Below are 17,163 nucleotides of genomic sequence, written 5' to 3' on the forward strand. Positions count from 1 at the left end.
CAATGCATTTAGGCATGTAGACATGGTCAAGACGATCTGCTGCAGTTCAAACCGAATCAGAATGGGGATGAAAGGGGATTTAAGTGACTTTGAACCTGGCATGGTTGTTGGTGCCAGACGGGCTGGTCTGAGTATTTCAGAAACTGCTGATCTACTGGGATTTTCACGCACAACCATCTTGAGTGGCAGTTCTGTGGGCGCAAATGCCTTGTTGATGCCAGAGGTCAGAGGAGAATGGCCAGACTGGTTCCAGCTGATAGAAAGGCAACAGTTACTCAAATAAGCACTCGCTACAACCGAGTAGAGCATCTCTGAACGCACAACACGTCCAACCCTGAGGCGAATGGGCTACAGCAGCAGAAGACCACACCGGGCCACTCCTGTCAGCTAAGAACAGGAAACTGAGGCTGCAATTCACACAGGCTCACCAAAACTGGACAATAGAAGATTGGAGAAACATTGCCTGCTCTGATGAATCTCCATTTCTGCTGGTACATTCAGATGGTCGGGTCAGAATTTGACATCAACAGCATGAAAGCATGGATCCATCCTGCCTTGTATCAACGGTTCAGGCTGCTGGTGGTGGTGTAATGGTGTGGGGGATATTTTTTTAATTTGGACTGTGGGAGAAACCGGAGCACCTGAAGGAAACCCACCCAAACGCTGGGAGAACATGCAAACTCCGCAGAGAAATGCCAACTGGCCTAGCCGAGACTCGAACCAGCGACCTTCTTGCAGTGAGGCGATCCTGCTACCCACTGCACCACTGTGACACCCCTTGAAGGATGGTGAGCGAATATTTAATCACAATAATAAATAATTAGTATAATATTCACATTAAATCAAACGTTTCATTTAACCATTTATTTTAATTAAGTTTCTGTTTAGACCAAGATACTGCAGGTAAATATGGGTGTAAATATCAGCCAGTTATCACCTTATTTCCCCAAATGATTAATAAAATTAGGAATTATAGTCATTTGTTTGTATTACAATTTTTTATGTTATGTTTAAATATGCAAATGAGACATTATAGGGTAAAATGTTCGTAATTTTTTGGTATGTTTGTTTATAATCATGCAAATTATGTAAAAACATCTGTTAAAACCTTCAGATTATATATATATAATTTTGTGTAAGTAAGTGCTGTTTAAGTGAGAGGGGTCTGGCTGCAGACTCGGTGCAGTGCAATCTGAGCTGCATTCAATGCTTTTTAATGCACTCACCTAACCCCACCCCTATAATGCAATCTCAGCTTGCATTATAAAGGCTGCATCCAGATACTATTGGGAGAGTTATAGCTCAGTCCAAGAGAAAAAATAAATAAATCTAAAATTAATTTAAATCTACAGATGCAAAATGATCAAATGTGTTAAAAGCAACACCTAAAAGTGTATTCTGGATGTTTTCTTCACATTAGACTGAAAACAGCCCTGCAGTCTCTCACCCTAATGTTAGGAAGTGTACATTTATATCATCAATATGCATTAATAGCATCTCAGAAAGCACGCAAACACAAGCTCAGTGATTTTTCTTCTTTATAATTGTATATTTTCAAACCAAACTTTCATACAAACTCTACAATGTTAACAGAATATTTTGTTCATCCAGTTTTAAAACTCTAAAGCATCTTATGTACACGGATATCCACATAAACACACATATATACATTTATTTTACACACAGCAGTCACATTGGTTTTTAAAGACACACTTTGACAGTAATAACAAACACAGGCAGCATCAAATATGGCAGGACGGTTGGCTCTCCGTGTTTGGTTTCTTTCGTTTAGTGCACAAACGTCGCTGACAGTGAATGACGCACACACAAAAAAAGACATAAGCGATAGCAGATGAACAGAATATGAAGGACAGTGTTTTGCAGGCAACGTTTTGGTACACAAATCCACAGTGTGAGAGGCAGCTTATGAGTTAAATTATCTTTAATAAGTACATCTCTACTACAAATAAAATCCCGATCTGTGAGGATACCCTGTAAAATTCCCTGTGCGTTCACACTGACAACACGCTAGTCCAGTTTAAAGTCCACATGAAATCAAAACTAGCTCACATTGCTAGTTTTGTGGTGAACAATTCATCTGTGCATGACATTAAGAAAAAATAAAAAGTTTGCCCTTGTAATCTAAAATTAAAGTCTGAAATGCACTTGCTGTTTAAGTTAAATTCTCAGATTAGGTCTGTTTGAGTTATTGGGCGTGGCTAACATAACCACGCCCCTTCAACTGTCAGACAACAAACAGAAATGCTGAGGAGGAGGAGTCTCTTAGGTTGTAATAACTCTTCCGAAACCCTTTTCAAGATCTTTCTGAATAAAACGCCTACTTTACTACATCCAATCAGCTCGCTGTAGACAAAAACAAGCCCCACCCACTGTTTTCTCAATTATTTTTGTTTCTCTCGGAACTGCGTCACAATACTGAAAAAAAAATGGTTGCAGCTTCCGGTTTGGACTTTAAGAATATCCGCGTTTTTATTGGTCATTCCACCACTGCTCATTTGAATAAAGTTAAACTGCTAGCTTTAGACACAAAATTGTCATTTACAGAATATTCAGCTTGATCTCACGAAGAAACGTAACGTTTTTACGTATTGTTCGAAAAGTGGCTAACTTGTACGAATTTATGCAATTTAATTAGTACAATTATTTTAAAACCCCTCCCCTATATGCAAATCATACCAAAATGTACGAATCAGATTCAAATTTAAACGAATTAGCGACGAAATCAAACAATTTACGAATTTGCGTGAGATCGATTTGAATATTAATGACATTAAGTTGGAAATCGTAATCAGTGTGAACGCACTTTTAAGATTAAATAATTTCATTTGTCTGAGTAAAAAGTGCCCTGCTTACTTTGTGAGCTAATCGGCTAGCACAAGCATCGCTAACATAAGCAACGTCAAAGCAAACTAGCAGTGACGTTAACCAGGTATTCAGCTATCTGTGGACGCCATTAATATACTACAGCTATGATTTCGCTTTTCATTATTTCGTGTTAGCTTAGCATGTTAGCATATACGCCATAGCTGATTTTTATAGACAAAAAGTTTTATATAAAACATCTTTTTTGCTACGCTACATATAGATCTGTTTTGGTTCTCAGTGCTTGCAGCATCCAGGCATCGCCGTCTCCTTTTACCAGTGCAAATTTAGAAAATAGACGTGATTTTTTTTCTTTTATATATATGTATATATATAAAAATGGAAAAAAATATATACTCTCAATAAAAAAAACAGACAAATCAATAGGTTTTTCGGTGGCGTCAAATACTGCTTTTTGTTTTCAGCGCTACATGCATCGCGTACAGCTTATATATTCACGAACTCAACATCACGAGGACTTTGGATGCGATACGATAATCAGTCCAAAGATTTTCCTGAGTTTAAAAAGAGGCTCAGTTTAGGATCCCACATTCAGCGAGAAAACCTTGTCAATCACGCAATGATCCGCTAATGTCCGTCCTGTGAAATCCAGCGATCTCTCATGGCATCTTCTAAACATCTCCTTTTTCTCTGTTCCGGTCAGGAGTTTCTCAGACCCGCTGAATCCTCATCAAAGGTCTGTCAAGTTTGGCTCTGCTGATATCTCTTCCTCCGTCAGTCATTGACCAGAGTGCAGGGGATCATCAAGGATTGTTTGGCTTGTTCGTACGCCTTCAGAAAGTCTTTATATCTTGGAGCGCAGCCGAGCCAGGCCTCCCCGAAATGCACGCGTCCGGTGAAGAGGAAACTGCCTGCACCAGGACGAACGCCACATTGTAGAGGGGTACGGATCTCGCCTGAACGCGTCAGACGCCCAGATTCAGGGAACAACGCAAACTTCTGCCGGTAAACCCGCGTCGCACTCACTTTGATCACGGCTGCTTTTAGATTCGCGTCTGTTCCCACTGAGCGGATGTTTCCTCGAACCACTGGAGAATAAACACACAGAGCACTGTTCATCAGTATGGATAGATGCACCATACACTTAATACACAAATACACTTCATTAAACATTTACATCACCTATATAGACCATTTTGAGGGATGTAAACAAAAACAATGCATTTCTTGTTTTACTATTTTTAACCTCTATAGCTTCTGAGAATCCAAAAAGGTCCACATATTGATAAATCCTGTTGTGATAGCTGTTTTAACATGACGTTATGATTGAATTGCCTCTTGTTATAGTTATGAAATAGTTTGATAACAAGCAGGAAATGTTCAATGACATGACCACGTTGAAATGGTCTTTACTATATATCTGCAGGTTAACTATGCTTATATATAATAACTTTAACTGTTAGTTACTAGTTAATGATTTAAATGTATTAATAACTAATAACTTTAACTTTTCAGCATGTGATTGTGATACAACAATGTGCCGCTTTTGTAAAACTGCTTTAAAACATTAATTATTGTGAAAAGCGCAATACAAATACACTTAAATTGAATTGAATCATAAATCATCCTTTTTGTATGGTGTCATATATCATAAATATCCTCAAATGAATTCATAAACACAATTTATAGTAGTTTGGATTGAGTGTTTTGAACCAAACTGAAACTAACTGCATTTCGTTGCATTGTACTTGTACATGTGTAACAACAATAAAGTTGAATCTGATCTAATCTAATCTAGTCTAAACTAATCTAATCTAAACTAATCTAGTCTAAACTAATCTAATCTAAACTAATCTAGTCTAAACTAATCTAAACTAATCTAATCTAAACTAATCTAATCTAAACTAATCTAGTCTAAACTAATCTAAACTAATCTAATCTAAACTAATCTAATCTAGTCTAAACTAATCTAATCTAAAGTAATCTAGTCTAAACTAATCTAATCTAATCTAAACTAATCTAGTCTAAACTAATGTAATCTAAACTAATCTAATCTAAACTAATCTAAACTAATCTAATCTAGTCTAAACTAATCTAATCTAAACTAATCTAAACTAATCTAATCTAAACTAATCTAATCTAGTCTAGTCTAATCTAATCTAATCTAATCTAGTCTAGTCTAAACTAATCTAGTCTAAACTAATCTAATCTAAACTAATCTAAACTAATCTAATATAAACTAATCTAATCTAATCTAATCTAGTCTAGTCTAATCTAATCTAGTCTAGTCTAAACTAATCTAAACTAATCTAATCTAAACTAATCTAATCTAAACTAATCTAGTCTAAACTAATCTAATCTAATCTAGTCTAGTCTAGACTAGTCTAAACTAAACTAATCTAATCTAAACTAATCTAATCTAAACTAATCTAGTCTAATCTAAACTAATCTAAACTAATCTAATCTAAACTAATATAATCTAATATAATCTAATCTAATCTAACAGAATCTAACCGCTAGCTTAAGCCTCAGAATTGTCACTTACAGAATATTCAGCCTGATCTCACGAAGAAACGTAACAGTTTTCTGTTGTTTGAAAATTGGCTAACTTGTACGAATTCATACGATTTATTTAGTACGAAAACATAAAAATTGTTTAAAACCCAGCCCCATATGCAAATCATACCAAAATGTGCAAATCAGATACAAATTTAATCGAATTAGCCATGAATACGAATTTCCGTGAGATCGATTTGGAATATAATAATTATTTTATAGTCAAAATAAAGATTAAAGGGGTAGTTCACCTCACAGTTGACTCACTATTTACTTTACCTGGTTTGAGTTTCTTGTTTATAGTGAATACAAAAAAAGAAGATACTTTGAAGAATGTTGGAAACCGGTAACCATTAGTATTTGTTTATGGGTGTCAATGTTTACCAGTTTTTAACATTCTTCACTTTGTGATGAGTGAAAGGTGAGTAAATGATGGCAGAATTTAAATTTTTGAGTGAACTATCCCTTTAAAATGAAATAAAACCATATACAACAACACAAACTTTAGCTTTACTGCCAAGTTAACCTTTATAATTTTCACTTAAAGGTGCATTAAAAGAGCTCAAATTAAACTTTACTGAAAAACTCCATTATACAACGATATTACTCAATTTATACAACAAAATTAACATAAAAATACTGATAGACAGCTATATATTAGGGAGTATTTCTTATATTTTTGCGTAACTTTATGCACAAAAATAACAACCAAAGTATAAATAACTTTTAGAAAAAAATATAAAACTTAGTATTTTTTGAAAATATTAATAAAAAGAACAATGAAGGCAAATGTCTTGCAGACAAAAAGTCTGAGCTTTACTTGGGTTTGATCTTCTGACCTTTAGTCACAGATTTTTAAACAAACAAACAGAAAGTGTGGCATACAGCTTGAAGATCAGGATTGACGGCTGACAGCTGTAGGTTTGAGGCGCTTGCTTTCATTCACACAGAATTTCATAAACACAGCATTTCATTCTAGAAAACGCTGGATTGGTGTAACCCAATGTTGGGTCACTCATTGTCCTTCACCTTATTCCCTTTATTGATCAGGGGTTGCCACAGTGGAATGAACCGCCAACTTATCCAGCATATGTTTTACACAGCGGATGCTTTTCCAGCTGCAACCTAGTACTGGGAAATACCCATACACTCTCACATTCACACACACACTCATACTCTACGGCCAATTTAGTTTATCCAATTCACCTATAGTGCATGTATTTTGACTGTGGGGAAAACTGGAGAACCTGGAGGGAATCCATGTTAACATGGGGAGAACGTGCAAACTCCAAACAGAAATGCCAACTTAGGCGACAGTGCTAATAACTGAGCCACCATGCCACCCAGTGTTGGATTAAATATGAACAAATCCAACTGCTGGGTTGAAAAGTGCCATTTAAAGGTCCCATGATATTGCAATGAGTTTTTTAGATGTTAGTCTTAACCCTTTTACTTGCATCGTAACTACCTGGATGACCTTTTATCCATAGGTTATCATTATTATAGGTTATCATATTTATATTAGAGATGTGTCAGTATATTATTCAATCCAAGATGTGGGCCAAAAATTCTTTTTTTTCCAAGTAGTGCACCTTAAAATGTTAAGGATAAGCTAGTGTCCTCCAGAACAGTGACAAAATTTGCATTAAGAAGATCTTAACATCTAAAGCTTGCAGTTTGTCACTTACGCATAAATGGATCAATGATTTTTCTGACATCATCTCATACTTTTCTCATCAAATCTTCTGACCAATCAAATGCTCTTTAGTGTCTGACATGCCCCGCCCCCTTCAAGACACTATTGTGTGTGAGCTCACCCACTCTCACTGGCAGAGCTGTGATAAAAACTAAATGCTATTGGCTGTTATTTTTTTAAAGGGAGGGTCTACTATATGCCCCGCCCTCTCTTCATGTTTCAGTTGAGATTAGTCAAACATCGAATATAAAAACACACATTTCAGCACGTCACTGGACTTTTAAATTGAATTGAAAAAATTAACCCAACATTTGGTTTGTCCAATGTCGAGTTACAACAACCCAGCATTTTTTTTTAGATTGTAAAGCCAACATTTGGTGGAAACATCTTTTAGATTGCTTGGGACAAAGGCTCCGTTTACACTAGTGCGTTTTAGTTTTAAAACGGCGTTTTAGATCAAAAACGATCCGCGTCCACACTAGCGTTTCTGAACATATCTCCGTCCACACTACACCACCAAAAACGTATATCACGTGACCATTCGCGCACTCTGGGCCCTATCATACACCCGGCGCAAGACGCAGCGCAATAGTCTTTTGCTAGTTTCAGCTTGGCGCAAGAGTCGTTTTGAGGCGTTGCACTACGCTGTTTAAATAGCAAATGCATTAGCGCTCATTTGTGCGCCCATAGGCGTTCTGGTCTAAAAAGGAAGGCGTTCTGAGGCGGACCGCTGGCGCGTCGCTATTTTGAGAAACTATAATAGATTTTTCATTAGACCATAACTAACCCGGTCTAAACTCCAGCGCAGAGTTGCGCCTCGCTTATGCACTGCTTAATATGCACAAGAGAGCAACAGGCAAATATCTTTACATATGAAAAAATGTAAATATTAAGGATATATATAGGATATAATAAGAATAGATATAGGATATAAATATAAAGGATTAAAATATTACAAAACATTTTATTTTCTAGCCTACATAAATATAAAAAACCACTGCTTTTATGCCTTCTTCATCTCGGGAGGCTTTTTCAGTTCATTCATAACAATTTGCTTTTGTATAATGTTATTATTATTATCAGTATTATTTAATATATCCATATTTATAGTTGTTTTATTAAAAACAAGCTTAGATTTGTCCACCTGCAGGTTTTAGACCATATGGGGCATGGCAGGTGTATTTGGAAATAACTCAGTATTTTGACCACACTTGGTTATTATTGTTCATTTATTCGTTTGCTAGAAATTAGAACTGAATTTAGAAATAGTTTTGAAACAAATCTTTGCGCTTAACAAACGAAATTAATTAGGCCTATTTATAGACTAATAGATGTCTGTGCGTAAAGGTTTCCCTATCCAAGAGCGAAAGTGAAAGTAGATCCATTATCTCTCATTCTCACGCAGTAGATGCTCTGTTTAACAGTTTTCTGTTAAAAACCTGTGAACTGTTTGCTTGTGAAATGCTCATTTTTTCCTCTTAGACTTACTTTGCGTCCTGTAAATAGCGAATGCGCTCTTGGCGTGACGCAGCTGACTCTTAAAGGGAATGAGAGATGAGACTCTAATTGGTTTATTCTCAAAACACACCTATAACTCATTAAGAAAATAAACAACACTTTTAGCCCATGCGCCTTGGGGCAAAGCAGGCTTTCCCGTCCGTAAATTAGCAAAAATGCGTTCTGACACGCCCTGAAAGTGTTTGCGCCCTGCGTTTTGCGCTCTGGGCATGGACCGTCAAAATAGAGCCCTCTGTGTATGCGTGGTCTAGTATAAACAGGAAGCATGCGTCTCGCTCGGCATTTGGTTATTGTTAGTCAACAAACGCCGGTTGAACAATGAACGCGATGGCAAAGAAAGCAAGAGAGGTATTTTTGTGGGCAGACGACTAGGTCGAGTTGTTACTAAACCTAACAAATGAATAACTGCACAATGGCGCCTAAAACAGACAATAGAGCAAACAACGCTCCCATTTCTGTGTCCATGTTGTTGTTTACAGTGAAGGCTGATCTGCTGTCTTCCGATAGCGTTAAAGCCATGTGTTATAGTCATGTGATAGGGGCTTGATGAATAAGGAAAGGATACGCAATGACACAAAAGCCCTAATCAGGTAGCGAATCTCTGCAGCCCCGCCTCCGTTTACAGATGTCTCCGTTTTCCCACATCTACACTGAGACGGAGCAGCAGCGTTTCAGAATGAAAACAGCCTCTCCAGCGTTTCCAAAACGCTCAGTTTTCGGTGCTCGAAAACTCCGGCGTAGTGTGGACGGATGGCGTAACCGTAGCAAAACTTATGCGTTTTCAAACTAAAACGTATTAGTGTAAACGGGGCCAAAGACACCTTTATCCTAAAAAACACAACCAAAGCAAAATTCAGATACTCACCAAAGTCACTAGTGCAGACGGCCATCAGGATCTCAGTGTTATTGCAGGGTCTGCAGGCTCCTGAGAGAAGAGAAAAGAGTAGATGATCAGGACGTGCAGCTGCTATTTTACGGCTCTGCTGGAGGTGTGATTGATGGAAATGACCTCCTGATAGGTGTGATCATCTCACCTGATCAAAGCCCTTTGTTCTCATTAAAGACCCTCACGCTGCCCCCTTCCTCTCTAATCTGCCTCATTTATAAGGTCTAGTAAAGATTAGGCCGAGCAGCTGAGCTCATAAAACTAACCCACACAGGAATTCAACCTTCTTGTCAAGTTGAAAGTCTGCATGAACCAGTAGTTGCTGCAGACTGTTATTTCAGTATGATGATGTATTTGTAACTGAAAGTGAATACTGAGTAGGGGGCGGGGTTTTATTTTTTGCTCCTCCTCTCTTCTTTCTTTAACGGTTGGAGGGGCGTGGCTAAGCATATTTCGGCTGACATCATCAGAGAAGGACTGCTGTTTCAGAGCAGGAGCAAGTGGACAAATTTTGATTAAACATTAGCGAAATAAATTTTTTAACAGTTTTTTCAGAGAATTTAATTGAGACTAACAGTATGCGCAAGCAAAATAAACATTGTAAATTTAGTTTTAAGTGCACTTTAAAGTTTATAGATGTGTTTTCAGAAAGTAAATTCAACTTTAACCCAGGGTAGATGGCATAAATAGCTTAAAATTATAATTATTATGAGACTGATTAGGCGTTGTTTGATATATATATATATATATATATATATATGTTAAATGCATCTTGACCTGATTTCTGCAGCTCTACATGTGCACTTCCAAACAGCGCAACATGTGTGTGTGTGTGTGTGTGTGTGTGTGTGTGTGTGTGTGTGTGTGTGTGTGTGTGTGTGTGTGAGAGAGAAAGTTGTTGGCCCTTTAAAACTTTTTAAACGTCCTTCCCAGACTCGTCTCCGCTCCGCTCCCAAAGCTCCCAACAAAAGATCCACTTTTTTCAGTTGCAGGGTTTCAGCCCAACCCCCCCGTTACCACAGCGACTGTGCTCTCATGCAAACCTCACTATAGAGGCGCAGGATCCTCCACACGGAGCTTTTGTGTTTCTCTCCATCCCCCTTCAGTCTCGACTCTTCCTCCCCCGACTCTCACCACTGCCCAGCCGAGGCCTCCCAAAACTTACTTCACAATCAAACATTACAGGCTGAGAGTAAAGGAATGAATTTGCTGCATTTTTGCATGAAGCAAGGTGTGGAATGTTCACTCGGCGGATCGGCTCTAAAATGCATTCCTCCAAAGTTCAAGACTCATTACAGATTGAATGAATGCTCTGTTTTGTCTGTCTGGTTTCTCGGATTTTGCACCCCCATCCAGCCTGAGGTCACAGGTCAACTCCAACTTTATCTCCAACCATGCAGAGAGTTTGCACAGTTGTGTCGCTAAAAGCATCAACCTCTAAAGGTTTGCAGAACTATTCCATTATGATTTTATGCATCAAATTAAATTAGATTTGTTTAATTTATATACATCGAAAGTAGATTAAATGCAAATAAAGTGTCTATTTTAATGATTCACAAAACTTTTATAAATATAAAACATCAAAATATGAATAAAATGATGCTGTTTCACTGATATATTTATGCAAAAATTAAACTTTTATTTTGACCTGCACTCATTTTTATTGTATTTCAGTTTTAAAATTTATTTTTGAAGGATACCAGCTACATTTAAAGATATAAAATGAGTATTTTGGGGTTGCACTGTGTTTCTTAAAGTGATAGTTCACTTAAAAATGTTAAGTGTGTGAAATAGTAAATATTAAAAATAATAACTCGCATCTAAGTGGTTCCAAACATTACAGTTACTTTCACCTGTTGAACACAAAAGAAGTTATTTTGAAGAATGATGAAAACCTGTAACCATTAACTTCCATAGTAGGAGAAACAAATACCATGAAAGTCAATGGTTAGAGCTTTCCAGCATTCTTTAAAGTATCTTCTTTTGATTTGCACAGTTATTTCAGTTTTAAAACTATTTTTCTATGGGTTCCAGCTAAGTTTAAAGATATAAAACGAGTATTAATGAGTATTTTGGGGTTGCACTGTGCTTCTTAAAGGGATAGTTCACCCAAAAATGAACATTTACTCTCCCTCAATTGTTTCCAAGCATTTATGAGTTTCACCTGTTGAACACAAAAGAAGTTATTTTGAAGAATGATGAAAACCTGTAACCATTGACTTCCATAGTAGGAGAATCAAATACCATGAAAGTCAATGGTTAAAGCTGTCCAACATTCTTCAAAGTATCTTCTTTTGATTTGCACAGTTATTTCAGTTTTAAAACATTTTTTGATGGGTTCCAGGCTTCCAGCTAAGTTTAAATATATAAAACGAGTATTAATGAGTATTTTGGGGTTGCACTGTGCTTCTTAAAGGGATAGTTCACCCAAAAATGAACATTTACTCTCCCTCAAGTGGTTCCAAACCTTTATGAGTTTCTTTCATCTGTTGATCACAAAAGAAGCTATTTTGAAGTATGATGAAAACTTGTAACCATTGACTTCCATAGTAGGAAAAACAAATACCATAAAAGTCAATGGTTACAGGTTTCCTGCATTCTTTTAAATGTCTTCTTTTGATTTGCACAGTTGTTTCGCTAAAAGCATCAAGTTCTGAAAGTTAGCAAAAATATTTCATTGTTGCATTGTGTAAATGGGAAAATGTTTTTGGTTAATGCAACAAATTTAATACAATTAGTTTTGATTTATGTAAATAGAAAGTATATGAAATGCAAATAAAGTGTCTATTTTAATGATTCACATTACTTTTATTGATATAAAACATCAAAATATGGATAAAATTATGCTGTTTTACTGATATATTTATGCAAAGATTAAACATTTATATTGATCTACACTCAATTTGATTGCATTTCAGTTTTAAAACTTATTTTGAAGGAGACCAGCAAAGTTTTAAAATATAACATGGCTATTAATGAGTATTTTGAGGTTGCACCTTGATTCTTAAAGGAGTAGTTCACCCAAAAATGAATATTTACTCACCATTTACTCACACTAAAGTGTTTCCAAACATTTAAGAGTTTCTTTCATCTGTTGAACACAAAAGAAGTCATTTTGAAGTATGACGGAAACCTGTAACCATTGACTTGCATAGCAGGAAAAACAAATACCATGAAAGTCAATGGCTACAGGTTTCCAACAGTCTTTAAAACATCTTATTTTGTGTTGAACAAATAAAAGAAACGCATAATGGTTCAAATGTTCATTTTTGGGTGAACTAACCCTTTAACACGTCATGAAAGGTTTGTTTTAAATTCAATAGTATCTGGATGCAGCCTTTATGATGCAAGCTGAGACTGCATCACTCAGCGATGCAATGTCAGACACAATGCACTCAAATGGAGCTAGTGACGTCACTGTGATGGGTAGGGTTAGGTGAGCCCATTAAAAAGCATTGGATGCAGCCCAGATTGCACTGCACCAGGTCTGCAGCCAGACCCCTCTCTTTAAATTTGCCTAACAATATTTTCATATTTAAGCTTCTGCTATATTGAATCTAATTTTAGTGGATGTCTTTTTTCAAAATATGTGATCATGATGTTTTTATCCTCAGAAATAATGAAATAATACTCATTCTCATGATGTCTTTGACCAACATGTTTTCCAGAACATTCACCTTCGCTGCTGACTGGATCTGTGTTGACTGCTGGCTGCGCCGTCCAATCCCCTCTCAGCTCGTAGCGGAAGGCAGCAATGCGTCTGCTGATATCCCGGTGCGGTGTGGCCTGCAGAAACAATGCAGGTCGTTCTCCGGGCAGGGCACTAAAGCAGCGTACACGGGCTGGGCCGGGTGTGGTGGAGGTCTCATCTCCCACCAGAAGCTCCAGGACTCCATCGCGCTCCAGATACAGCTGAGCCCCACCCCAGTGTGGATCAGGCTTGACGCAGACTGACACCGGGCTCCTGCTGGACTCGCCCGGCCCCATGGCACTCCATGGCAGACGGGGCGACAGGGTGAGACGCAAAGCTCCAGCAGGATACAACCACTCCACCGAGCCCTCCGCACACCTCAACCAAACCTGCTCCACATTCTTCACCGCCTGAGAAAGTCCACTGAAAGAAATAACACAAATAAATCCACGTTAAAGTGATAGCTCACTTAAAAAATCCAATTCTGTCATCATTTACTCAGCGTTTACTTTACTAGGAGTTTGTTTTTTTCTGTTAAGCACAAAAGAAGATATTTTGAGAAATGTTTAGAAAGATCATTGTAAGAACACCACTAAACCACTTTCTTTATCCATATTAAAGGGGTAGTTCACTCAAAAATTGTAATTCTGTCATTTACATTTACATTTGTTAAACCTAAAAGAAGATATTTTGAGAAATGTTTTGAAAGAAACCAGTACCCATTAACGTCCATATTTGTTTTTCCTCCTATAGAAGTCAATGGTTACCCGTTTTCAGCATTCTTCAAAATATCTTATTTTTGTGTACAACAGAGTAATGTAAATTTTAAAGGTTTGGAACTACTCAAGGGAGAGTAAAAAGTGAGTAAACTTTAACTTTTGACCTGAGAAAGACCACTTCAAGAAACAAGAGTGGGTCCACTTAACCACTCTACATTTACATTTAGTCATTTGGCAGACGCTTTTGTCCAAAGCAACTTTTACAATCAGAGAGGAGTTCAGCGATTCTACAAGAAGATGCCAAAAGTGCTAATTATACAAATGAAATTCTATTCTTTTGAGTCTCTTTATCCACTATTAGGAGATAGTTCACTCTAAAATTGTAATTCTGTCATCATTTACTTATATTTTACTTTAATTTGGTTAAACTTAAAAGAATATATTTTGAGAAATGTTTAGAAAGAAACCGGTAACCATTGACATCCATAGTATTTGTTTTTCCTACTATGGAAGTCAATGGTTACCGGTTTTCAGCATTCTTCAAAATATCTTATTTTTGTGATTAACAGAAGAATGTAACTCATAAAGGTTATAAAGGCAGACGCTTTTGTCCGAAGCAACTTAAAATCGAGGAGGAGTTCAGCGATTCTACAAAATGAGGCCGTAAAAGTGCTAATTATACAAACTGAATTATACTCTTTGAGTCTCTTTATCTACAATTAAGGTATAGTTCACTCAAAAATTGTAATACTGTCATCATTTACTCACATTTTACTTTAATTCTGTTAAATCTTAAAGAATATATTTTGAAAAATATTTGGAAAGAAACCAGTAACCATTGACTTCCATAGTAATTGTTTTTCCTACTATGGAAGTCAATGGTTACCGGTTTTCAGAATTTCTCTAAATAACTTATTTTTATGTTCAACCGAAGTACCTAACTTTTAAAGGTCTGGAACTACTCAAAGGAGAGTCAATAGTGAGAAAATATTGATTTTGGGATAAACTCTACCCCTTTAAGTGTGATGCTATCAGAACACAGTCATGTCTCTAGGCCTGCTTTCTATTATCTTAAATGGACAGTTCACCCCGAAAATAAAAGTGTCATTATTTACTCACCCTTCGCTTGTTTAAACCCTATTTGACTTTCTTTCTTCAATTGAACACAAAAGAAGATGTATTTAAAAATGTTGGAAACCTGTAACCATCGATTTCCATAGTAATTGTTTTCCTACTATGAAAATCAATAGTTACCGGTTTTCAGCATTCTTCAAAATATCTTATTTTAATATATTTTAAAATCTAACTTTTTAAAAGTCTGGAATTACTCGAAGGAGAGTAAATAGTGAGAAAATAATCATTTTTGGGTGAACTCTACCCCTTTAGGTGTGATGCAATCAGAACAGTCCTGTCTCTTGGCCTGTTTTCTATTATCCTGAATAGAATATTTTTTTTAAATGTTAGAAACCTGTAACCATTGACTTCCATAGTATTTGTTTTCCTACTATGGAGGTTAATGGTTACTGGTTTTCAGCTTTCTTTAAAATATCTTCTTGTGTGTTCAACAGAATAAACTCATAAAGGTTCGAAACCTTTTAAAGTGAACTATCCCTTTAAGTCCTTTTGGATTTTATAAAGTTGCAAGAAAAGTTAGGCGCCCCCTATTGGTCAGTTTAGCTGCTGGCATTTAAACTTTCCGCACTAATGGAAACATCCATCAGCACTGAAACTAATAAAACTTTTCAGGAACTTCAAAATTTAAAATTTCCGGAGTAAATTACACCCCAAGTATTTAATTGGCTTTTTTCCCGCATCTTTTTTTTTCCTAGTGCGCATGCATATGATAGATAGATAGATAGATAGATAGATAGATAGATAGATAGATAGATAGATAGATAGATAGATAGATAGATAGATAGATAGATTCAATGCATATGTTAGCCATGATATATGAGTATTGCTCTAGTTATTATATTTGCACTTCTCTAAAAAGCGTTAATATTTCTAATTTATTGATATAATCAACGTTATATTTGTACGTTTATTTCAACAATTTTTAAAGTAAATGCAAATAACAAAACCGTATTTAAAATGATTAATTAATACATCAAATTACACAGAAATCATGCAAGACAGCAGAAAAATCAATGCTATTGAGGATAAAACAAAGTTAATATGCAATATAATCGACACGGAAATAATTCCGTGTTATTTACCTTCCTCTCCAGCTGCACTGATCTTCTGAGTAACTGGCCATCGACCAACCCGTCAGGAATGAAATCCATAGCGCAACACTCCTAAATCCCCAAATCTCCATCACTGCGCGTGCTGTTATCCAGAGAGACGCGTGCGTAAAGTCCCGGTCACTGCTTCTCCAAACCTATTTTCTAAAGAACACGCAAACCTACTATTCCCATACTGTTGTCTAAGCCAAAAGACGGATCTGTTTAACTAAACTTTCCCTCTCTTTCTGCAGATCATCAGCCCGTCCCGTTTGAGCAGTGGCACCGCGCGTCCCCGCTGCCGACTGGAGCTCCAGCGCCGAACTTTTACAACTGGAGCAAACTTTAAACTCCGCCCCCACTGGAGGCGTGGCTTTAGCGCAGTTAAAGTCCAATGAATGGAGTCTCGTCTATTCACGCCGGGTAAGGGAAAACGACGGAGGAATTTTTAATCAGCCTGTTCTCAATGAATGAGAAGGATTTTTAAAACATAACACCGCGCTGGCAAGGGCATCCGAGTCACTCTAAAGAATCAATTACTCCGTAAGATTCATTTAATAAATCGAACGATTCACTGGTTCATTTTAACACTGCACTATATCACAACATACTTAATTAATCTTTAATTATATCTATTAACTCTGTAATTATTGTGAGGGATTTTAAAACATAACAAAGGGCTGGCAATAGGATCCGAGTCACTCTAGTGAATCAATTACTCCGTATGATTCGTTTAATAAACCGAACGATTCACTGGTTCATTTTAACAACTCAGCAAGCATGCACTATATCAAAACCTATCTTATTAATATTTATTCTATCCATTGGCTCTGTAATTAATGTGAGAGATTTTGAAACATAACACAGTGCTGGCAAGAGCATCCGAGTCACTCTAGCGAATCAATTACTCCGTATGATTCGTTTAATGAACCGAACGAGTCACTCGATTCACTATACAACAATATATGTCATTGATATTTAAATATATCTATTAACTCTGTAATAAATGTTAAAGATTTTAAAACATAACA

At 36.6% G+C, this 17,163-nt stretch overlaps 1 protein-coding gene across 1 annotated transcript; it reads right to left on the bottom strand.

Annotated features, from left to right (window-relative positions):
- Nucleotides 1-1,521: 1,521 nt before the first annotated feature.
- metrn (meteorin, glial cell differentiation regulator) lies at nucleotides 1,522-16,431 on the bottom strand. Its single transcript, NM_001009983.2, is given in 4 exon segments — nucleotides 1,522-3,932; nucleotides 9,480-9,539; nucleotides 13,178-13,614; nucleotides 16,127-16,431. Coding segments are annotated over 4 exon segments (912 nt in total). The 5' UTR covers nucleotides 16,228-16,431; the 3' UTR covers nucleotides 1,522-3,618.
- Between the last annotated feature and the right edge of the window lie 732 nt (nucleotides 16,432-17,163).

The sequence above is a fragment of the Danio rerio genome, chromosome 24, assembly GCF_049306965.1.
Source record: "Danio rerio strain Tuebingen ecotype United States chromosome 24, GRCz12tu, whole genome shotgun sequence".
NCBI classification, from domain to species: Eukaryota; Metazoa; Chordata; class Actinopteri; order Cypriniformes; family Danionidae; genus Danio; species Danio rerio.